At 52.2% G+C, this 23582-nt stretch overlaps 2 protein-coding genes across 2 annotated transcripts in view; both read right to left on the bottom strand.

Annotated features, from left to right (window-relative positions):
• The window catches only part of TSPEAR (thrombospondin type laminin G domain and EAR repeats), a 61164-nt gene that overhangs the window by 22930 nt on the left and 14652 nt on the right, over window positions 1-23582 (bottom strand). Inside the window, exons 2-3 of the mRNA XM_060099695.1 lie at window positions 17915-18135; window positions 1696-1934 (exon numbers count right to left, since the gene is read on the bottom strand). Of these exons, the coding sequence (XP_059955678.1) occupies window positions 1696-1934; window positions 17915-18135 (460 nt within the window). The remainder of the gene's footprint in view (window positions 1-1695; window positions 1935-17914; window positions 18136-23582) is intronic.
• LOC132491012 (keratin-associated protein 10-8-like) lies at window positions 4178-10882 on the bottom strand. Its single transcript, XM_060099833.1, is given in 7 exon segments — window positions 4178-4500; window positions 4536-4585; window positions 5506-5606; window positions 10241-10414; window positions 10417-10757; window positions 10760-10801; window positions 10849-10882. Coding segments are annotated over 7 exon segments (1065 nt in total).

Below are 23582 nucleotides of genomic sequence, written 5' to 3'. Positions count from 1 at the left end.
AGGTCTGAGATCAGGGTGTCGCCTGGGGGTGCCCCCTCTGAGGACTCCAGGGGAGGGTCCTGCCACCTCTTCCAGTTGCTGGGGGCTCCTGGAGTTTCCTGGCTTGTGGCTGAATCGTGTGGCCTTCTCCTCCATGCCTCCTTGTCAGGTCACTCTGTCGGGGCCAACCTACTCCTTAGCTTAGCTCGGTTACGCCTGCAGAGATGCTGTTTCCAAATGAGGTCCCATTCTCCGGTTCTAGTGGATGTGAATTTGGGTGGACGCTCTTTGCCCCAGGACAAGGGTCTTCTACAAAAGCGTGTGCTGCGGAGGTATTCAGTGGCCCCTCTCCATGTCACGGGGGTCTCCAGTGGCTCCTCCCGGCACGGGGTCCCCAGCCCGCCCCCCTCCTCTGAGCCCAGGGCCGTGGGACAGATGATGTCGGGGCCAGACGGGGTTCACCTCGGTGGTGAGCCGGGATGTGTGGGAAGATGTGGCTGGAGTTGGGTCTTGAGGTGCAAGTGGAGGCCCAACTCGGGATGGAGAAGACGTGGGACCTCCTGGAGGGGACGGCGTGGCTGGAGCCTCGGGGGGAAGAGCCAGGTGTGTGCTTCCTCTCCACTGTCCAGCACCTCCCGGACCATGATGCCACGTCCTCTAGTCAAAGCACCTGCTCCGTCCTGGGTCTGCTGTCTGTCTGCAGCTGGCCACGGCAAGGTCCCAGAACGCCTGTGCTCCGAGCACAGCTCCCCGGCTTCCCGGGTCCGGGTGTGAGCCCTCCGCGGCACTGCGAGCAGCTCCAGCACCCGCACCGCCAGCCTCGTCCTCCTGCACACGGCCCCCATCACAGAACTGCCCCACCGCCGGCTCTCCCACCTGAGACGCCGTCTCCCCGTAAAGGCCCCAGTGTATTGGGGGCATGGTGGGGAGAAGTTGTGATAAAGGCATGTTTAAACAGTGTGTAAGTGTTAAGGAGACTTTTTTATTCCAACAAGTTTCATAATAACAAAGCAGAGTGAGATTCTACCTTTGAAAGGAATATTTGCCATAATGACAGATTTAATGTAAACGGACCATTTGTGATGAAAAAAGAAAGAGTGGCGAGCCCCGGCCGGCGAGGATGGACGCTGAGGGCCGGTGGGGGTCGTCCTGGCCCAGCTTACTCGGCAGCCAGGCCGTGGGGACCAGGCCACGGCAAGGACAAGAGCTGGGCTCGGGCTCTCGAGTGCCCGGGGTTGCGTCAAAGCTACTGAGGTGATTCCGCACGTTTACTTGGTGCTCTGGTGAATATTTACTCCCTCGTCCCAGAAAAGGAAACTGAGTCAGAGAGCTTAGTGATGGGTTGAAAGTCACAAAGCAAGGCCTGGGCCCCAATCAGGCGGCAGCTCCTTTCGGGATTCTGGTGCCCGAGTTCACCCTGCCCTTCCTCTGGGCCTTGCCTCGATGCTACCGACTCCGCAGCCGCGTTGATGGGTCAAGTCCCACCCCCCAGCCCCCGGCGGGCAGGCTGCGGCTCCCTCCCCGCCGGGCGCTCCCGCCCCTCGCCGCCTCTCTGGGGGGCGGGACCGTCCCACGTCCACCAGCCAATGAGCCTGGCGCTCCTCCTCCAGCCTGACGCCAGCGGCCGAGGCCGAGGCCCGCGGGCTGGCGTGCGCCCTGCGAGCCCTGCCGGCAGCACCCGGCCCCCTGCCACCCCTCCGGCGCCGCGGTACCTACATGTCCACGGGGAGGCCGCAGTCCCTGGTGAGGGAGAAGGAGCCTTCGGACACGGCCAAGACCAGCGTGTGCCACTGGCCGTCCGTCAGAGCCGGGCCGCGGAAGGACACGCGGGCCTGCCAGGCACGCGCCGCGTCCTCCCTGAGGAAGAGGAAGTGCAGCTGGGTGGGCGAGTAGCGCAGGCCGAGCAGCAGCGAGTCCCGCTCCTCCGCCACCACCGTGAACAGGTACTCGTTCTTCTGCAAGAGAGGGGGCAGCGGGGGCGGGGCAGGGAGGGGGCAGGTGAAGGGGAGCAGGTGAGGGCGGCAGGTGAGGGGGGCCAGGTGAGGGGGGCAGGTGAGGGGGGGCAGGTGAAAGGGGGCAGGTGAGGGCAGCAGGTGAGGGGGGGCAGGTGAGGGCGGCAGGTGAGGGGGGGCAGCTGAAAGGGGGCAGGTGAGGGCGGCAGGTGAGGGGGGGCAGGTGAAGGGCGGCAGGTGAAGGGGGGCAGGTGAAAGGGGCCAGGTGAAAGGGGGCAGGTGAGGGGGGCAGGTGAGGGGGGGCAGGTGAAGGGGGCAGGTGAGGGGGCAGGTGAGGGGGGCAGGTGAGGGGGGCAGGTGAGGGCGGGTCTCTGGGCCACAGCGCCTGAGACAGTAACCACGGTCTGTGATGAAACCAAATGCACCACTTACACCCATGAGGACAGCTACTATCAGTAAAACAGAAAATTGCAAGTGTTGGTGAGGATGAGGAGAAATTGGAGCCCTTGTGCACTGTTGGTGGGAAGGCAGCAATAAAATGGTGCAGCGGTTATAGGAAATAGTATGGAGGTTCCTCACAAAATTAGAGTGGAATTACCATCTGACCTAGCAGTTCCACTTCTGGGTATCTGCCCAAAAGGACTGACAGCAGCGTCCTGAAGAGGTGTTTGTACCCCCATGTTCACGCGAGCATTGCTCTCAATAGCTAAAATGTCCCGGCAGCCAGTGTCCATCGATGGAGAGATGGGTAACTAAGATGTGGCGCATTCATGCAATGGGATATTGTTCAGCCTGAAGAAGGAAGTTGTGACGTCAGCGTGGAGGAACCTTGAGGACGTGATGCTCGGTGACGTAAGCCAGTCACACAAGGACAGGTAGTGTGCGATCCACTGATGTGAGGTCCCTGGGGGAGCCGGGTGCACAGGGGCCGACGGTGGGCGATGGGGCCGGGGCTGGGGGCCAGTCGGGGGAGCTGTCATTTAATGCGTGTAGAGTTTCAGTTTGGGGAAGATGAAAAGGGTTCTGGAAAAGGACGGTGGTGACGGTTGCACAACAGTGTGACTGTCCTTAATGCCACTGAGCTGTGTACTTAAAAAGGGTTAAAATGGGAAATTTCACATTACGTGTATTTTACCACAATTTAAAAAACCTCACGCCACCCGCCATTATCGCGATCTCCAAATGCCAGCAACCCCAGCTGTGCATCATTTTCCAGATCGGACCAGGGAGAGACCATATATACTTGACTGTACCTGAGTGCAATTTAGAGTCTGTTCATTTCTAGCCTAACACAATAAAAAGCGTAAAGAAATGAAAGTGATTAAACCTGAATGCTAAGCAGATACGTTAAATATAGAATATAGGTTTTTAGCAAGTCTTTGCCCACGTAAAACTGTGAGTGAATTCCATGCAACGGTTGTACTAAAGAAGTGGGAAAACTCCATGGTCCTCCTGTTTAATTTAACACCTAATTTAGCAAAATCAATTTGCACAGCTTGGGTCACACGGCCTCTGGCCACTCCGGGCGCTGAGGGGACACGTGTGGCCCCTGCACTTATCTTCCATGTGAAGGGAGCCCTCCCATGAGCCAGGTCTCAGGAAGTGCATGGAGTGGGTGGAAATGACACAGTAGGACAGAATGCTCACAGTGGTGGCTGGGCCCGAAGGATGGTGATGTCACAGCCAGGGCCTCCGAGTGGACAGGCATCTTTACTCCCCCATGTTCACGTCCCAGGACCCCGGAGCCTGAGCAGGCGCTGACCTTCTTCGAGAGGGCAGGGGCCCCACCCACAGGCCACTGACCTTTGGGGTTCTCAGTCCCTCACCCCTAGGAATACTCGTGGCTGGAGGAGACCAGTGTCTGGTCAGAACCCTGTGTTTCCCCCCAGTGAAGCTGAGAGGAAGGAATCGGATCAGGTGATGAAGTGAGTTTATTTATCCGGGTGCCCAAGGAGGCACTGACAGGATGGAAGTCGAAGCCAAGTGACGCAGGCAGAGGAACTGGGAGGGGGACAGGTGACCCAGAGGCAGGTGGAGGCGCCTCCTGGGAGGCAGAAGCCTGGGGAGCAGCGAGGTCGGGGTTCCCAGGGCAGGATCAGAGGTCAGTCAGGCCAGGACAGTGGGGACGAAGGGGACCCTGTCCCAAGTGGGGGCAGCCGCCCAACCCAGGTCAGGACTGAGGGAGGCTGGGAGGACCGAGTCATGGGGGGACCTGAGCCCGGCTGGCCCTGGGGGGACGTGCCCGGTCAGCAGCAGGACATGCCCAAGGCGGGGACGCAGCAGGCAGGGCGGCAGAGCAGGGACACGGGGGAGGAGGGTCTGTGGCGGGACGAGGGGCAGGGGGTGGGCTGGCAGCACGAGGGGGCTGAGCAGGGGGCGGCCTCACAGCACACAGGCTCGCAGCACACAGGCTTGCAGCAGACAGGTGTACAACAGACAGGTGTGCAGCACACAGGTGTGCAGCAGACGGGCACACAGCAGGCCTGCTGGCAGGGGGAGCAGGTGCAGCAGGGGGGCTCACAGCAGCTCTCCGGGCAGTCGTCCACCTGCCAGCAGGAGCCGGTGCAGGAACCGGGCAGGCAGAGCCGCTGCCGTAGCTCAGGGCGCTGGAGCAGACGGACAGGGTGGACGCGGCCGTGGTGGGGGCAGGGGGGCTGGAGGAGGGTGTGAGTGTGTGTGAGTGTGTGTGGTGTGCTCAGGGATGCAGGGCTTTTATATCCAGCTCCTGGCTTGTGTCGTCCCAGCAGGGGGCTCCCACACTTGCCCTTCCTCCTTGGGGTTGCGAGCTGGCTGCAGGAGCCCCTTATTAGTGCTGGCGTAGTTTCTACAATAGTTTTCCCTCGTTAAACTTGTCAGTGTAAATATCCTGAGTTGCAGGATGTTTTCCCTTCGCTCCTTTGTTTGGCTCCAGAAAGTTATGGAAAATATTGAGGCAAGATTATGCTGAGTGTGGTTTAGAGGTGAACACATCTCTCAATTGATGAATTCTGTTCCATCTCTCCTGTGCTTGGGGTACTTTTAATATCAGTTTAACTTTTAAGCATTTTAAAATTTAAAATTTAGCCTGCGTGCTGCCACTACTGAGCCCACGCGCCTAGCGCCCATGCTCCTCAACAAGAGAAGCCACCGCAATGAGAAGCCCGCACACCGCAACGAAGAGCAGCCCCCGCTCGCCGCAACTAGAGGAACCCCGCATGCAGCAACAAAGACCCAACGCAGCCAAAAAAAACAAAAACAAAAAAACAAAAGAATCTTAAGTGTAAAGTGACATTGGCGCATCTTATAAAATGCAAGTGGTTCAGAGGATTGGACCATAGAGTGGGTCTAGGGTCACGTTCCAGCAGGGCCTGATGTGAGACCCAGGCTCTACCAGCAGGAGGTGAGGGATGCCCAGAGCCCTCGCAGCCCAGCCTAGCGCGCCCGAGAGGAGTGTTAATGCGGCATGGTCGGACGTGGACTCTGCAGTGAAACTTTTTCAGGGAGCAGTGCTCACAGGTGTCTGAGTGAGTCTGGGGCCGTGAAAGGGACGCAGGGCTGCAGGGTAAATCGGGAGCCGTTTTCATCAACATTTCACCCAAACTCAAGTGCCTTTCGGCACACGCTGTGCACCCCACACTCCTCGGCTGAGCAAATTGCCCTTCTTGACCCGAGGTTGCCTCCTTCAGAGGTGATGCCCTGAAAGACTCAGAGAGAGAGAGAGGGTCTCCTCCTGGAGACCCCGCGTGTGAGCAGTGGAGACGTGTGGACCCCAGGTAACACACAAAAGTAAAGCCCAGGCAACAGTCAGTTTCCCTCGTGGATCAAGAAGATGTGGTCCTGGGCTTCCCTGGTGGCGCAGTGGTTGAGAGTCCACCTGCCGATGCAGGGGACACGGGTTCGTGCCCCAGTCTGGGAGGATCCCACATACTGCGGAGCGGCTGAGCCCGTGAGCCACGGCCACTAAGCCTGCGCGTCCAGAGCCTGTGCTCCGCAACGGGAGAGGCCACAACAGTGAGAAGCCCGCGTACCACAAAAAAAAAAAAAAGAAGAAGAAGAAGATGTGGTCCTGGAGAGCCTGGAACAGAAAGTCAGCATGGGCTGACCCTGGTGAAGAGGTCAACGTCTGGAGCAGTGACGGCCCTGGCCACAGCTGTGGGGTTAGACAGCACTGTCTGAGCACCTGTTCTAGGCCAGGTGGGGATCCTCCAAATCACAGAGGTAAAAGCTAAAACCCCAAATATGATGAGAGAAAATGTAATAAACAGACCGTGTATTTCCCCAACACCAAACATGACAGTCCATTTGCTAGGGAGGGAGAAGGCACAGCTAGGATAAAACAGTAGAGACAAAACTGAGCATGAACCGCTCTGAGGTGAGTGCACAAAGATGTGTGTGTATTTGGACTGGAAGGGCTTCATGAATTTCAAGAGCCTCAGGTCTTTAGAGCCCACCCACCCTAGACATGTGTTGGCAGTTTTAAAATGAACAGAATTAATAGCAGCCCCTTTGCCGTGCAGGAAGAAACAGCACATAGTCTGGAAATGAACCCCCCCAGGGCTGACCCCGGACCCCCCTCCCACCAAACAGTGAAAGACACAGAGCTTCTGGGGGAACATCCGGGATTAAGGCTGATTTGATCTTTTTTCAAATTATTACATCTTTCTCAAGTAAAGAGAACAGCAGTGTATTTTCATATAAGCAAGAGCTTAGAAAGTACTCCACTCACATTTCCCTCTTGAAAAAAACACTTAAAGAAATAAGATAAATGACCAAGTGATGAAGCAGACAGGAGCACCTGGGGGATTGGGCTGGCGTGGGTGCTAAGAAGGGGAAACAAGTCTAAATAGTCAGCGAGATGGGTTCTATGTGCAGAGTCTGATCCTTCCTAGGCAATGACCCTGGTGAGGTTCTAATACTTTATTAATATCAGATGCTTTGTCTATGTGAGAGCCACCTGGCTACTGAGCCCTTGAAAAGTAGCCAGCACCACATGTTCCGTTTTTTGTTTTTGATTTGTTTGTTTTTTTAAGAGAAGAAACTTGTTTTGTTCACTGTTGTATCTCTGGTGCCTAGAACAATTCTTAGTATTGATACACAGAAGGGCCCATTTTTATGAAAGAATAACAGAGCATCTTACCACAAGTCATATTCCTAAGTAAAACAAAAATATCCACAAACATGGGGCTTCCCTGGTGGTGCAGGGGTTGAGAGTCCGCCTGCCGATGCAGGGGACACGGGTTCGTGCCCCGGTCCGGGAAGATCCCACATGCCGCGGAGCGGCTGGGCCCGTGAGCCATGGCTGCTGAGCCTGCGCGTCCGGAGCCTGTGCTCCGCAACGGGAGAGGCCACAACAGTGAGACGCCTGCGTACCGCAAAAAAAATATATATATATATCCACAAACAAATGGATCTAAAACTTTTTGAAAACCCGACATGTGGAAGCAGAAGAAATGCAGAGTAGATTATTTTTCTATTCCCACTTTGCTCTATACAGGTAGGGATGAATTATTATACAATTCTGCAGGGTCCTAAACAACTCAGCCAAAATTTACCTCAAAACTCATTTAATCAAAATTTACCAAAATTTACCATTTAATCAAAATAAAACTCATTTAAGTCATTTGTTTTCAAATTTACTTTTCAGAACAGTTGGTCATAATCCCTGAATACAAATGCCTTCCTTGATCACTTGGAATATGCTGCAAAGGCCGGTGGATGAGCTACAGAAGGAACAATGGGGAAAATCAAGAGTCTGGACTACCTCCTGATTGGATCAGCAGTGATGAATAAACAAATGATGACTGCATGCAAATGGAAACAGGATTTACTCTCAATGTGATCTTCAACTTGCTGGACATGCACAACTGATTCTCTTTCAATATAAGTGATACGATAAGAATATGGCTACATTAACTTACTAAAAACAACAAGGTACAAAGATAAAGGTATTAATTTCTGGAAGTATTTTGAAAACACTGATAAACACTAAATATTTAATACTAAAACACTGCAAGATCCCCTCAACAATCCCTACCCATTTTCCCAACTTTTTTAAATTTTTGCATTATTTATTATTGATTGTCACCTCCCCCACCTAGAATGTAAACTCCGTTAGAGAAGAATTTTTCTTGTTGTGCTCAGCCTTCTATCCCTGGTGCCTGAAACAGTGCTTGGTACATAGAAGGTGCTCAATAAATATGTTAAGTCAGGACTTCCCTGGTGGCACAGTGGTTAAGAATCCACCTGCCAATGCAGGGGACATGGGTTCAAGCCCTGGTCCAGGAAGATCCCACATGCTGCGGATCAACTAATCTGTGCACCACAACTACTGAGCCTGCACTCTAGAGCCCGCGTGCCTAGAGCCCATGCTCCACAACAAGAGAAGCCACCGCAATGAGAAGCCTGCGCACCACAAAGAAGAGTAGCCCCCGGCTTCCCTGGTGGCGCAGTGGTTGAGTCCGCCTGCCGATGCAGGGGACATGGGTTTGTGCCCCGGTCCGGGAAGATCCCACATGCCGCGGAGCAGCTAAGCCCGTGAGCCATGGCCGCTGAGCCTGCGCGTCCGGAGCCTGTGCTCCGCAACGGGAGAGGCCACAACAGTGAGAGGCCCGCGTACCGCAAAAAAAAAAAAAAAGAGAGAGTAGCCCCCACTCGCTGCAACTAGAGAAAGCCCACGTGCAGCAACAAAGACCCAAAGCAGCCATAAATAAATTAATGAATTAATTTAAAAAAATATGTTAAATCATTAAACAGGAATATTAAGTGGGCTTTTAAATTTTAACTAAGATTGAACAAAATGCATAGACTCTTTTCCTTCCAAAAATCGCTTTAGAAAAATATTGAACAAATAGTGTATCTGTAAGCATTTTAAAAGCAGCTTTTAGTAACACGTATTGAAATGGTAACTTTTTGGATATATTGGGTTAAATAAAATACGTTAAATTAATTTCACCTGTCTCTTTTTTCACTTTTAAATGTAGCTGTTATAATAGTTAACAGTTACATTTGAGGTCCCCAGCCAAGGCCTTGCTCGCTGGGGAACACCCATGTCCTCCAGGTGATTGCCTGCCCAGCACCGTCCCTGCAGGGCCAGGGTGACTCCCTCCTCCCTGTATTTCCCAAGAGGGCAACCTGCCTTAATATTTGAATTCCTGAGGGGATACCCAATGAACACCTGCCACTTCCAAATATCCCACCTCCCCCTTGGCTATTGGTCCCTGTGATGGTTAGTTTCATGTGTCAACTTGACCAGGTCGTGGTGCCCCGTTGTTTGGGTAAACATGTCTGGATGTCATGACAAACTTATTTCTTAGGTGAGAGCAACATGGAAATCAGTGGACTCTGAGTAAAGCAGATTGCCCTCCAACACGTGGGTGGGCCTCACCCAATCAGTTGAAGGCCTTGAGAAAAGACTGAGGTCCCCAGAGGAGGAAGAGGCTCCACCAGAAGACCGTGTCTGCACTCGAGCTGCAGCACCAGCTCTTCCCTGGGAAGCCCGCCCTGCAGAGTTTGGACTTGCCAGTCTCCACAATCATGTGAGACGGCTCCTCAAAATAAACCTCTCTGCATATGTACACACACGTCTTATTGGTTGTTTCTCTGGAGAACCGTGACTAACACAGGCTCTGTCGTCACTGCACGTGGCTCTCTCCCTCCTGGCCTCTTCACACAGAGAGAGGCACTCACCCTCGTGCCCAGGGCACTGGAGAGCAGCTGGCCCCAGCCAGTCTGAAGCTGTTTCTGGAGTGGGCTTTATGCCTTCAAGGCAGATGCTTTATTAAACGGAGTGTCCCTTGTCCCTAGTAAAGCTCCAAGTCCCCAGGGTGTCAGACCCAGGGCCTGGTTACCCGCCCGCTGCCGTCCTTCACTGGTGGAGGCTGCAGGGGAACTGCTAGCACAGGGTGCCCAGGCAGAGTGTGGGGGGGCCTGTCTGGCCCTGCCCAGTGGTCCTACTGCCCTGGACGCAGCTCAAGGCCACACTCCACAGCAAAGCTCTTCCCCAGGGTTTGCACAGATGTGCACTCAAGGTCTCGGAGAAGGCCTGACAGTGACTTTATTTGTTAACAGACAAGCCCCTCACATAGGGCAGAACAGAATCCACGATCTGACAAGGATGGAGAGGAGGATGCTTGCTGAGACGCAGGGTCTAGAGGAAGCCAGGAGCCAGTCCAGGGAGCCAGCTGGGCAGTGAGGACTCAGCCCAGGCTGTGGGAGTGGGTGGTTCTGGGGCAGAAGGAGATCCCAGACTGGGCACCAGGCTGCAGAGATTTCAGATGGAATTCAGGGTTGGCCCTAGGAGTAGCTGGCAATGTGCCCAGTCAGCAGCAGACTGAGGCAGGGATGCAGCAGGCAGGGTGGGAGCACGCGGGACAGCAGAGCAGGGACACACAGGAGGCCGGGCAGCAGCAGCTGGGCTGGTAGGAGGGGTTGGGGACACAGCAGGCAGGGCGACACACGGGGCGGCAGAGCAGGGACGCGGAGGAAGAGGGTCTGTGGGAGGACGAGGGCAGGGGGTGGGCTGGCAGCACGAGGGGGCTGAGCAGGGGGCGGCCTCACAGCACACGGGCTCGCGGCACACAGGTGTGCAGCAGACGGGCTTGCAGCAGACAGGTGTACAACAGATAGGTGTGCAGCATGCAGGTTTGCAGCAGACGGGCACACAGCAGGCCTGGGGGCAGGGGGAGCAGGTGCAGCAGGGGGGCTGGCAGCTAGACTGCTGGCAGCACAAGGCCGTGCAGGGGCTGGTGCTGGCTGGTTGGCAGCAGGGGCTGGACACGCAGCTCACTGGGGCACAGACGAGGGTCAGGCAGGGGGCCGGGGCGCAGCCGCTGGGGGCGCGGCAGGGGACTTGCAGCAGCTCTCTGGGCAGTCGTCCACCTGCCAGGAGGAGCCGGTGCAGGAGTCACAGGGACCAGGCAGGCAGAGCCGCTGCCGTAGCTCAGGGCGCTGGAGCAGATGGACAGGGTGGCCATGGCCGTGATGGGGGCGGTGGCTGGAGGAGGGTGAGAGAGAGAGAGTGTGTGTGTGTGTGTGTGTGAGGTGCTCAGGGCTGTCCAGCTGTATAGCCGTCCTCTGTGTTGTGTGTTGGCATGGCAGCAACTTGGTGAAGTCTTTCCTTCCTTGTTTTTGTTTAGTGTCCTGCTCTGTTTTGTAAATGCCTTTGGCTGGTGAGGCTCCTGAGTGGAGGCGGGGCTCTCCTGACCTGTGTCTGTCTCCAGAGGACATACGGTAGAAGTCTTCCGGATGTGTTTGCAGGGACAGCAGCAGCAGGTGACTTCCTGTTAGTGACAGCCCTCTGCTCCTCTGGGGGCAGGACCTGCTCTTGGAAACAAAACGCCTGCTCCAAAGGAAGGGACAAGGAGGAGCAATCCCAGAATCTGGGCTTTGAGGCGAGGAAGGTGTTTTCAGGTGTGGACAGGTCTGGCCATGCCCCACTGGCCTGGCCACAGGGTGGGATGCACTTTGTGAGCAGATGCTGCTGATTGTTGGGGGAGGTGAGGGGGCCTGTATCCACCAGGAGTGAGCCCTGGGGCAGGTGTGAGGACAAGTGTCCTCCTGGGGCAGAGACTGACTCACAGAGAGGGGCAGGGATGCACACGCAGGCTAGCACAGAGAGAATGACCATGGGGGCAAATGCCTTTTGCTTCATTGCAACATGAACTTTTAGAGAACCTCCCCGATAGAGTCTTAATGCTCACACCTTCCTCCTCTTCTACAATATCAGGGGGTTCCAGACAATATCAGGGGTTCCTACAGCCCCTGGGTGCAAATTAGGACAAGATCTCCTCCCTCAAGCACTCCCCCTCACAGGCAGAAGGATGTGGTGGCTGTGACCTGACCCTCTGTTGTCAGTTCCTGGAGTCTGTCATAATAAACGTTCAGTAGCAGAGCCTCGTTGTCCACAGACACCTGCACAGTGTGTAGCAGCCCATGCCCCAGTGCTCGGTCTACACCTGGGACCTAGTGACATCTGGCCATGGTCCCCTGTGTCCTCTCTCTTCAGCCACTGTACTCTGCCAAGTCTCTGAGGGGCAAGGGCAGGGCCCTTGGTGATGTGCTCGGCTGCAGGCCTCTGCAAGAATAACCAGGGCTCCATCAGGGACATGTTGGGGGTCAGTGGGCTTCAGGGTGAGGCCTCACTGACCTCTGATGGGTGGGGCTGGGGACTCTGCTGGAGGACCACATGGCAGTCAGACTGCAATGGAGAAATATTACCTCAAAGAAATAATAGCTTAAAACGGTCAAAGTGAAAAACTCTAATCTACACATCCAGGAAGCTTGATGAACTTCAGTTTTTTGAACACAAAAGAGTCACAAACAGACATATCATACTAAATATGCTAAAAGTCAAAGACAAGGAGAAAATCTCAAAAGCAGCAGGAGAAAAATGCTGAGTCACTCACAAGGGAAGCCCAGTAAGATTAACGGCTGACTTTCCATCAGAAACAGTGGAGACCAGAGGCAGTGGGACCATGTATTCAAAATGCTCAAAGTAAAAATTGTCAATCAAGAATCCTATGCAAAAAAGCTATTTTTCAAAATGGAGGAAAAATATATTCTCAGATAAATAAAAACAGAGAATCTGATATTAGCAGACTCATCTTATTAGACATACTAAGTGGAGTTCTTTAGGCTAAAAGCAAGTAAACCCAGACAGAAATTCCAATCCACAGGAAAAAAAAAGATGCCAGTAAAGTTAATTATGTAATTAGAAAAGACAATACAAGTGCATATTTTTTTCTTGTTTCTTCTCTTGCTTGATTTAACACAATTTATAAAACAATATATGTATAAAGCATATTGTATAAAGCAATATGTATACAATGTATTTTGGGGCCTATAGTCTATAGAAATGCAATATATTTGACAATATCAGCACAAAGGAGGTACATGGGAGCAAAACTGTACTGGGCAAAGGAAATTACAGCAGATGAGAACTCAAATCCACAGGAAAAAGTGAAGAGAACCAGAAATGATAAAAAGGCTAGGATAACAAAAGCTTTGCGTTCCTTTCTTCTCTAAGCTTCTTAAAAATCAGTAAAGTATACTAAGTAATAATTATAACAATATATTCTTGGAATTTTAACATTTTAAGATGAAATATTATAACAGGAAGGACAAAAAAGACAGGAAGGAATAGAGTTACATATAAAAATGAGCAGTGTTTTTATATATAACTGGAATTGAGTCGGTATAAATTGGAAGTTGATTCTGATAAGTTAACATAAATACATGGTAGACCCTAGAGCAAAGGGAAACTTAAAAATATATGATGAAAAAATCATTAAAGAAATAAAGTTGCTACATTGGAAAATATTTACTAAAAGCAAAAGAAAGCGGTAGAAAAGGACTAAAGGAACACAATTACAAAAAAGACATGAGAGGGCTTCCCTGGTGGCGCAGTGGTTGAGAGTCCGCCTGCCAATGCAGGGGACGTGGGTTCGTGCCCCGGTCCGGGAAGATCCCACATGCCGTGGAGCGGCTGGGCCTGTGAGCCGTGGCCGCTGAGCCTGCGCGTCTGGAGCCTGTGCTCCGCAGCGGGCGAGGCCACGACAGTGAGAGGCCCACGTACCACACACACACACAAAAGACATGAGAAATAGGAAACAAAAAAGTGAAATAGCAGACATAAATCCAACCACAGTTAATGCTCATTATTACTATAGAAAGTCACTGCAAACACTAGATTAGCAAGTACTGAACCATTGCTTCTAGGGGAAATAAAGCTTTAGGTTCCTGTGAGCCTCTAGCCTCATTTTCATCAACTAATCATTACATAACCTTGTGTTATGTGTGTCTTGGAAAAATGCACTGAGTTTTCCTTTACTCTCATGAAGACTGCTTCTGACACCAGATGTGTGGGTCTTCACCCACCCCAACAAATTCTCTGACACCCTATGAGTGTCCTACAAGTCAGTTCAGCTCTGACCCTAACCAGAGTCAACACAGACCCCACAGGTTAGGTTTCAGTTGCACAATACTGCCCCCTACTTCAGATGCCAATTACAAGTAGCAAGCACCCGGGTGACCCACAACTTCTGTCTGACTTGGCTACAAATTGGAGGTCCCCATGACTCCTTCAATAATTTGCTAGAGCAGAACCCAGAAAAACAGTTTACTTATTATTGCTGATTTTTTACAAAGGATATTTTAAAAGATACAGATAAACAGCCATATGAAGACACATAGGGTGAGTTCTGGAAGGGTTCTGAGTGCAGGAGCTTCTGTTTCCATGGAGTGGGGTGTATCACCCTCCTGGCATGTGGACGTGTTCAACAACCCAGGTGCTCTCCAAGCCCTGTACTTTGGGGATTTTTATGGAGGCTTCATCTTGTAGGCATTGATTAACTCAATTTCTAGCCCCTCTCCCCTTTTTGGAGAATAGGAGGTGGGGCTGAAAGTACCAAGCTACTAATCAAGGCTTGGTCTTTCTGGTGACCCTCTCCCATCCAGGAGCCCACCAAGAGTTGCCTTATTAGAATAAAAGACAACTCCTATCCTAGGAAATTCCAAGGGATTAGGAGATCTGTGTCAGAAACCAGGGTCAAATACCAAATATTAGCCAGGGTTAGATAGATAGATAGATAGATAGATAGATACATAGATAGATAGATAGATAGATATAGATATGGTATTATTTCACAATGTATGTTTAATATTTATTGTTGATTCATTAGCACTTAACTCACTTCCAACAGCAACATAATTCATGCCTGAATGGCACTTATCTGATGCACGTATTTTCTTCCTAATGCACATCACAGCCTTCTTGCACTTAGGAACACTAGACAGCACTTCAGCACTATGTTTGGGAGCCATTTCAAGCAGCAAGGTCACCAGTGAAAAGCACAAAAATGTGAAGAACGTAGCTCTAAATGACGGCAAAAGGGCACTTGTTTACAGTATGAGCTGAAGCAAGAAGGCAGAGCATTGCCTTGTCATCCTCAGCTGGGAACATGCATGTTGTTCCCATGACATCAAATGTTTTGCAGCTCTATGCATGTCCATGAATGACTTTGGAAGTGCCAAAAGTATTGATTTGGGGGTTACAAATCAATTTTAGAAAGTAGGTGAATTTGCAAATACAAAATCTGTGAATAATGCGGATCAACTATATATCAGTAATAACATAAATGCAAATAATTAACGCAATCAAAAGGCAGAGATTGTTGACTGCATAAACAAACATGATTCAACTATATGCTGTCTACATGAGACATACTTTAGATACAAAGATAGAAATAGATTGACAGTAAAAGGATAGAAAAAGATACATCATGCAAACAGCAACCACGAGAAAATATTAATATTTTACTAATATCAGATAAAATAGACTTTAAATAAAAATTGTAACTAGAGACAGGCATTTTATAATAATAAAAAGTCAATCCATCAGGAATATATAACAATTATACATGCAAATAATAACAGAGCTTCAAAATACATAAAGTTAAAACTGAAACGAAGGGAAAAATAGACAGTTCAACAATATTAGTTGAAAACTGTAAAATACCAATTTCAATAATGTATAGAACAACTACAGAGAAGATTGAAATGGAAACATAAAACCTGAACAACACAATAAGCCAACAAGACCTAACAGACATCTGTAGAACGCCCTACCCAACAACAGCAGAATATACATTCTACAGAAACACACATGGAACATTCTCTATGGGAGAACATATGCTAGGACAGACAACAAACCTCAATAAGTTAAAAAGGACAGAAATAACACAAAGTATGTTTTCTGACCACAATGGAGTGAAATTGGAAATTAATAATTGAAAAAAGTGGGAAGTTCATGAGTATGTGGAAATTAAACAGTACACACCTAAATAACCAAAGGGTCAAAGAAGAAGCCAAAAAAGAAATAATAAAATACTTTAAGATGAGTGAAAACAAAGATCAAAATACCAAAACTTATGGGATGCAGCTAAAGCACTTCTTAGAGGGAAATTTATAGCTGTAAGTACCTATATTAAGAAAGAAGAAGGTCTCAAGTCAAACCTAACCTTCCACTTTAATTAATGGATCAAAGACCTAAATATAAGAGCTAATTCTATAAAGCTCTTGGAAGAAAACTTTGGGATAAATCTTTATGACCTCAGATTTGGCATTGGATTCTAAGATATGGCACTAAAAGTATAAGCAAAAAAAGAAAAAATAGGTAAATATGACTTCATCAAAATTAAAAAGTTTCGTGCTTCAAAGGATACCATCAAGAAAGTGAAAAGACAACCCATATAATGGGAGAAAATATTTGAAAATCCTATATATGATAGGAGACTTATATCTAGAATACATAAGGAACTCATAACACAACAATTAAAATGGCAAATAATCCAATTAAAAACTAGGCAGAGGACTTGATTAGACATTTCTCCAAAGAAGAGTCATAAGTGGCCAATACACACATGAAAAAATACACACCATCATTATTCATCAGGGAAATGCAAATCAAAGACACAATGAAATACTGCTTCAGGCCCACATGGGTCGCTAGAATCAAGAAGTCAGATAATAACAAGTGTTGGTGAGGATGTGGAGAAGTTGCAACCCTCATCCAGTGCTGGTGGGAATATCAGATGGTGCAGCTGCCTTGGGGAAACAGTCTGGCAGTTTCTAAAAAGTTAATCATAAAGTTACCCTAAGACTCAGCAATTCCACTCCTAAGTATATACCCAAGAGAAATGAAAACACATGCCCCTGCAAAAATGTGTACATGAATGTTTATAGCAGCATTATTCATAATAACCAAAAGGTAGGAACAAGCCAAATGTCCATCAGCGATGAATGGGGTGATCAAAATGTGCTATATACACTCAGTAAAATATGACGTGGCCATAAAAAGGAAGGAAGCACTGATACACACTACATCACGGGTGAACCTTGAACACGTACTACATAAGCTAGTTACAAAGATCATATATTACAGTATATGATTCCATTTATATGAAATGTCCACAGTAGGCAAACCCGCAGATATGTAAAGTCAGTGAGTTGCTGCTTAGTGCTGGGGGTAGGGAGTGGGGTCGGGGTGGGGGGAGCCAAAGGGCTCAGGGCTTCTCTCCGAGGTGATGAGCATGAGCTACAACGTGCTGTGGTGAGGGCTGCACTGAGCAGCTGACTGCACCGTACACCACTGAATTGTGCACCTCAGATGTGTGACTCATATCTCAAAGAACCTGTTAGAAAGTTACTGAGCATGACAGGAAATAAAGAGATGGAGCTGACGGCGAGCCAGTCCTCCGGGGGACCCACAGGTTGGAGTCTTGTTCAAGAAAGCAGCTGACAAGACAAAGACTTTCACCTGAGAACTGGAATTTACATTAAAAACAAGAAGAAAATGGAAATCACAGAACTGAAAATGCAATGGCTGGAGCTGAAAGCTCAGCAGCTGGGTTTGAGAGCAGATTGTACAGAATGATGAGGATCAGCGGGCAGAAGCCCCCGGGGGGTATCAGGATGGAACCACAGTCGACAGCAAACCAACTGGGAGAATCTTGGCTATGAGAGAATCGGGGATACTGACTCGGAATGTGAAGGATTGGTCACACGCCTAGGAAGTGCCTTGTCCTGGACCCTGGGGAAACCTCCAGGGGCGCTTCCATCCTAGCCGCGGATGGTGGGAATGTTAGCTGGATCTGCTGAGGATGGGACTGCAAGTCACAGGTAAACAGACCCCAAAAGAGTATGTTTTTGTTATTTTGTTTACATTTCCTGCTAAAGGATGTCAAACTAAAAACTCTGAGCCTTATCCCTAGCCTTTGACAGCTTAGCACACCAGAAAATTATAATTGCTGTACAGACTCCTAACAAATGGTCACACAGGCTCTGCCTGCATACTCACAGTGATGGGGACCTCACTACCTATCAAGGCTGGCCACTCTTGACCTCTTGACCGGATCAGTCGTGCCCTTCACATGCGCTGGCATTGAGAACGTGAAAAGGTACGGGAAGGGGGGGGTCATTCTACAGGAAGAGTGGGAAGTGGCACTGACCTTAGCAGGGAGACTGGGAACTTTCAAGGTTACGACGATGGAAAATTCTTCCGGGAAGAGGTCGCATCTGAAGAAAATCCTTGACGCAGGAAAGCTCAGGTCGTGGGGGGCAGCAGCTGAGAGCTGAAGTCCTCGCGCACCTTGGACCTGTGTCACCCTGACCCCGACCGCAGTGCCATCAGGAGGGACCGCCTCTGCCAGGATGTCCAGGGGCCGCAGGTCTGTGTCAAGGAAATCACACGTGGGTTATGCCAGGGCGTTTACGGGGGCACCCAGGTGTGGGTGTGCAGGCTCTGGTCTCAGTGTCCTACAGGGTCCTCGAAAGAGCCCTGTGAGCAGGGCGTCACGATTATCCCGTGTGGACTAAGAATGTCTCCTGCCACATCAGAAAACAAAGGATGTTTCAGCCATCAAGCCATCACATTACAGCCGTCCCTGACATGCACCCTGAGGAGACTCAGGATGAGAAAACACGGGACGCTGGCCCCAGGTAGCTGAGGTGCACATCAAAGGCATGATTTCAGTGAGCCCGGACTCCCGCATCTTCCCATATACAGAAACGCACTGAATTCCTTAACTTGAGATGTCTGGTTTTCTTTAATTAACAGCATTCTTTTGATGATCTGACTACCTGTTTTTTTTACAAAACTCCTCTGTATCCTGGCTCCGCCCTGACCTCGGAGCCGTCCCTCAGAGCCGTCTGAGATGCTGTGTCCTGGTTAAGTCCTCAGTTTTGTCCGCTGAATAAACCATAACTCTCAGCTTTTAGGTTGTGCATTTTTTTTCAGTCGACACCCGTCTATCCAGTGAGCAAGCGGAGGCACCAAGGGTTCACGACCCACCTGGGTCTACCGTGACCTCTCCTTCCCACACTTCCACCCCGTCCCCCTGGGTTTTGCTGCCATTTTCAAGTCAACCACCAGGCGCTGTGCTGCGTGTGCTGGGGCACGAGGAAGCCCCCACCCGGCCCTGGGGAGCCCGTGGTCCCTGGGAGACAGGCTCGCACACGGGAAGCCTCCAGGGCCTGAGACAGGCAGGCACGGCATCCCCGAGCCCCCAGCAGAGCCGTCTGTGACACGGTCCCGGTGGTGCCGTCGGAGGGCAGGGCCGACAGGACCTGGACGCCGCCCTGGCCTGGGCACTGCCTTCCCCACACGTCGCAGAGGAGCAGACAGGCTCCTGCTCTGCAGTTCAAGGTCATCAGAAACAAAACTCACCTGAGCCCAGAGGACAGGAAAGGAGAGCGGGGCGGCAGACAGACCTGCGACTGGGGGTGGGGCTCCAGACGGCCCTCCCGGCCCCGCGGCGGAAGGGAGGTGCTGGCTCGGAGCAGGCCCATGGCTGCCCCTTGGACCCTTCCAGACTCGGCCACCATGTGTCAGGCCGTGGCCTGGGACAACTGACAGGCACGTGCGAATGAAACAGCCGTTCCCCAGAGCCGTCTCCCTCGGGGTCTGGCGGTCCTGCTGAGGGGTCTGAGCCTGACACAGGGGTGCTGGCCCTGGAGCCAGCGGTCAGTGCACCACGGGGATCAGTCAGCAAAGCAGCGGGGCTGCGGCCATGAGAGCAGAGGACGGCCCCTCTGCGCTGCCCCCGCGCTCGGACCTGGCCCTTCCCCCGTCCAGGGACTCACAGCGGCCAGAGGGCAACCAGCGCAGCACTGAGGGAAGAGCGCGGGGGGAGCAGGGGGCGTCACAAACGGGGGCAGATGGAGCGGAAGACAGGAGCTCCTTTTCTCCATTAAGTCAAGGGAATTCAGGAAACAAGCGGGCTCTCCGAACCAGTTCAGAGGAAAGGTACCGAGCTCAGAGAAGAGAGGAGGAGAAAGCAGCTCCAAGTGGGAGCGTGAAACACGGAAGGAAAGGTCAGCGATTAGAGGGACCAGAGCAGCCCTGGGAGGGCGAGGGCGAGAGGACTGAGGATTTGCATCCAGGACACAGGGAATTCTTCCTAACACGGGAGAGAGGAGGGGCTGTGCAAGCAAGGAGCTGGGCTCCTAAAACCAGAGCACACTCGCCGCCCCGCCCCAGTGCTCAACATGGTACAGAGTTTGGGGCCATCAAGCCGGGGCACAGCCAGGGATGCAGACGTCCTCCTGGAGAGGGGCATCCTCATGTGCCCGGAGGCACCCACGGAGTGTGGACATGCCCGAGGGTGAGGGGACCCAGGGCAGGCTGGATGGCAGTGGGCGGCCCGGCCGCGTGCACACCTGGACTCCGGCCCGAGGCTCATGCCAGCCTGGGGGGGACAGCGAGACCGAGGGATGTGGCGGCCTGAGCAGCGTCTGGGAGGACGGGCGTGCGAGGCCCTCTGGGGGATGTGGTGACGGAGGGACGGCAGCTGCTCTGTGACGGGAGGGCAGGGCACTGCTGTCATTTACGTCACTGGAAGCGAGAAGCAGCCTGGGAGGAAGGAGCATCGTGCCTGGGAAAGCACGTGTGTGTAAACGAAGACGCCCGCAGCTCGGCGCTCCGACGTACTCCAGCGTCAAGGGCGGCGGTCACCCCAAGGCCACTGTGTGTGTCGGGGACGGGGTCCCAGAGAGACGCCAGGGAGGAGTCTGGCATCTCAGGGGCGGAGGGGAGCCCGTGTTCTGGGGGACAGACCCTGACCCCAGCCTCGGGCTGCCTAGGCTGGGGGTCAGATTCCACATCCTGTGTGGATGTGCCTGGCTGGGGTCCCTGGGGAGCACGGGGCTCTAAGTAAACACTGTGCAACCTGAATTCACCCACAAACTGAGACACACAGGGTATGTGGGCCCTGTCTGGCAGTGGCCCCACCAGCGTCCGGCCCCTCCTTCAGGAAACATGGGCCCTCCACCAGGCAGGCCGCTCGGCTTCCAGGACATGCCCCAGCCCGGCCAAGCCCCAGGCACCGGCAACTGGGGGGACCCGAACTTGGCTAATCTCAGTGCGAGTCTCTCCCTCCACTGTTTAACTGAAACAGCCTCTTCCTGGTCCCCCCCACCTCCCCCCAGAACCCACGCAGGCCTGAGCGGCCTGTGGCCCAGCAGGTACTCATCCACACGGGCTCTCTGCACCTGTGCCTGGTCCACACGCCCACATACCTGCCCAGGGTTCTCCGGGTTAACAGAGACAGTGCGTTAGTGCCTTCCTGGGAAAGTCCCGCTGGCTGCAGGGATGAGTGACCGAGCTCACAGAGGTCAGTGCCACCTCAGGACGTCCAGATGCCTAAGTGATAAGAGTCCAGCAAGCTAACCGATGGGACGTGTACACTGGCACCTGCTGGATTCATGCTGACAGGCTGGACAGACAGACAGACAATGGCCGAGCCGTGGACGCCTGGCCACAGAAGCCGGACCTACAACCTCGGCAGCTGCTGCCCAGAACGGCCAGAATGTGGCCGGTGACCACCAGCTTCCCACTTTTGTCCCCACGTCCAGTTCAGGACCCGACGGAGAAAACCAGACCTGCTCCCTAACCAGGCACATGGGGCGCAGCTGCTGGTCCACCCCCAGCTTCCCTCGCCGACAGCCTCCATCAGGCCACACCCGGGCCTTCCTTTTTCCACTCTAAGCTGTGCCCGCCTGAACCCCTGACAAACCCAGGTGACGCTGGTGGGCCCCTGCCAGAGCCAGCGGGATAAACAGCTGGGCTTGCCCTCATTTGCATGGTCTTCGTCTGTTCCACAAAGGCTTCTTGAAATGCCAGTTTCCAAAATAAATAGTTGTTGCCCTGTGGTGCTTATAATTTAGCAGAGAGACTGTGGCGGCCACAGAGAGATGAACTCAAAGCTGGCTACCAGTAGGGCCCTGACCTAGACCTCAGCATCGTAAGATCTGGCCCACGACTGACTCGCTGCACCTCTCCGAGCCTCAGTTTACTCATCTGTAAAATGGGAGGGTGGCGACTGTCTGTGTCAGGGGCTCAGCTGAGCTGGAGAAAGAACTGAGCCGCCAGGTGTCGGAGGAGCTGATCACAGCAACAGGCAAAGCGGAAGGAGAGTGAAGACTTTAACCCTGTACTGCGACAGTGTCGGCAAGACCCCCCAGCCCCCGGAAGGGCACCAACGGGCGTGCCAGGGAGCCCAGGACAAAAGCCACCTGCAGTCTGATGAGCCCTGGGGCCAGGGAGGGAGCGGGAGGAAGGGCCACGAGTGGGAAAGCACTGAGGCGTGGGCCAGAGTGGGGAAAGTGTCTTCACAGGAGGCCTGAAAGGAGGCCGGGAGTGCAGATGTGCGTGTGAGTGTGGCCGTGGCCATGGCCGTGGCTGGTGAGGCCAGCTTCCCCCAGGACAGAAGTGCCCTGGCTGTGCCCCAAGTCTGGGGGGAGTGGGCAGCGTCCTTGTGAGGCCTGTGGTTGCCCTGCGGGATCTCTCAAAGCAGTTCTGGCCAGAAGCCAGGCTCCTCGTGTCCCAGAAAAGTTCCCTGGGGAGGCCCCCCGTGCTGGGGCCGTGAAGACCGAGGTTATTTGGTGGACGGGCAACTGCCTTATGCTGGATGCACAGGTATGAGCCACAGGCCTGCAGCCAGGTGGACACCCGGCCAGCTTCAGACGGTCTCTGAGATGGGCCCCTCCACTGGGGGTGGGGAGGGAGGGAAACGAGATGGCCAATAAGATCCTCTTTACTCTGTGGATTTCGCTGAGTTCATTGGGTGCCCAGGGACCAGGAGCAATTCGTTTCCAAGAACTTAGGCGAGGCTACTATTAGGTCTGCCCTGTGGGACAGTGGGACCGAGGACATGGCCACAGTGATAGAACAGTCCAGTTTGGGCCCAAGAAGAAGCAGATGGACCAGTGATGGGGAGGTCCAAGGGCTCAGAGACCCACACAAGCAGGGAGGACTCATGGTCCGGGCTCCACGCAGACCCGTGGAGGGAGGACCGACCAGTGGGTGGTGGTGGGAAAGCTGGGCTTCGGTGGGGAGATAAGCCAGACCCGATTTCTCCCTGAAGAGGACACAGGTCATCAACTCTAAAATATGTTATTACCTTCCTTTAGTCATTTTCTAGTCAAGTCTTGGCTTGGGGACCTGCCTTATTTTAAAGATGACTTTTCATCTCTTTGCTCTAATCCATTATGTACATGCTTCAAAAAATGTGATTCTCAGCAATTTTATTTCCCTAGTTCCAGAATTTTTTTGAAGGCAATTTTATGATTGACTCCAGGTGGGGTGGAAAGTGAGACTTCCACGTCAGAGGGAGACGTTGGGGCCTCTCTTTGTAACCTGGGGTTAAGGAAGATTTCTCAACACTAGACACAAACCATCAGAAAGAAGCTGGTCCATCTGCTCACATCAAAACAAGGATTTCCGTTCGATGAAGGTCACCATGGGCCGTGTCACAGGACAGAGCAGGAAAGGGGTTTGTCATTCTTAAAACTGACAAGGGGTGAACACACAGAAGGAACAAGGCACCCAGGACACCAGCAAGGAAAACAGAAGAACAATCCTTACCCCAAAGGCAGGTAACCTAAGGAAGAAACAACTCAAATATGATGAAAGCTAAGTCAATACAGTCAATGTAAGTTAAACAGTGACAAGGTATCACTTTTCTCCTCTTACACTGGTTAAAAAAGGAAACAGGAAAAAATATAAAGATGGAGCACAGAAGCAACCTAAATGTCCATCGACAGGTGAATGGATAAAAAAGCTGTGGTACAAAAAAATATACACAATGGAATACTACTCGGCCATAAAAAAGAATGAAA

This window comes from Mesoplodon densirostris, chromosome 5, assembly GCF_025265405.1.
Source record: "Mesoplodon densirostris isolate mMesDen1 chromosome 5, mMesDen1 primary haplotype, whole genome shotgun sequence".
Classification (NCBI taxonomy): domain Eukaryota; kingdom Metazoa; phylum Chordata; class Mammalia; order Artiodactyla; family Ziphiidae; genus Mesoplodon; species Mesoplodon densirostris.
This window is presented reverse-complemented; position numbering and strand designations above follow the sequence as displayed.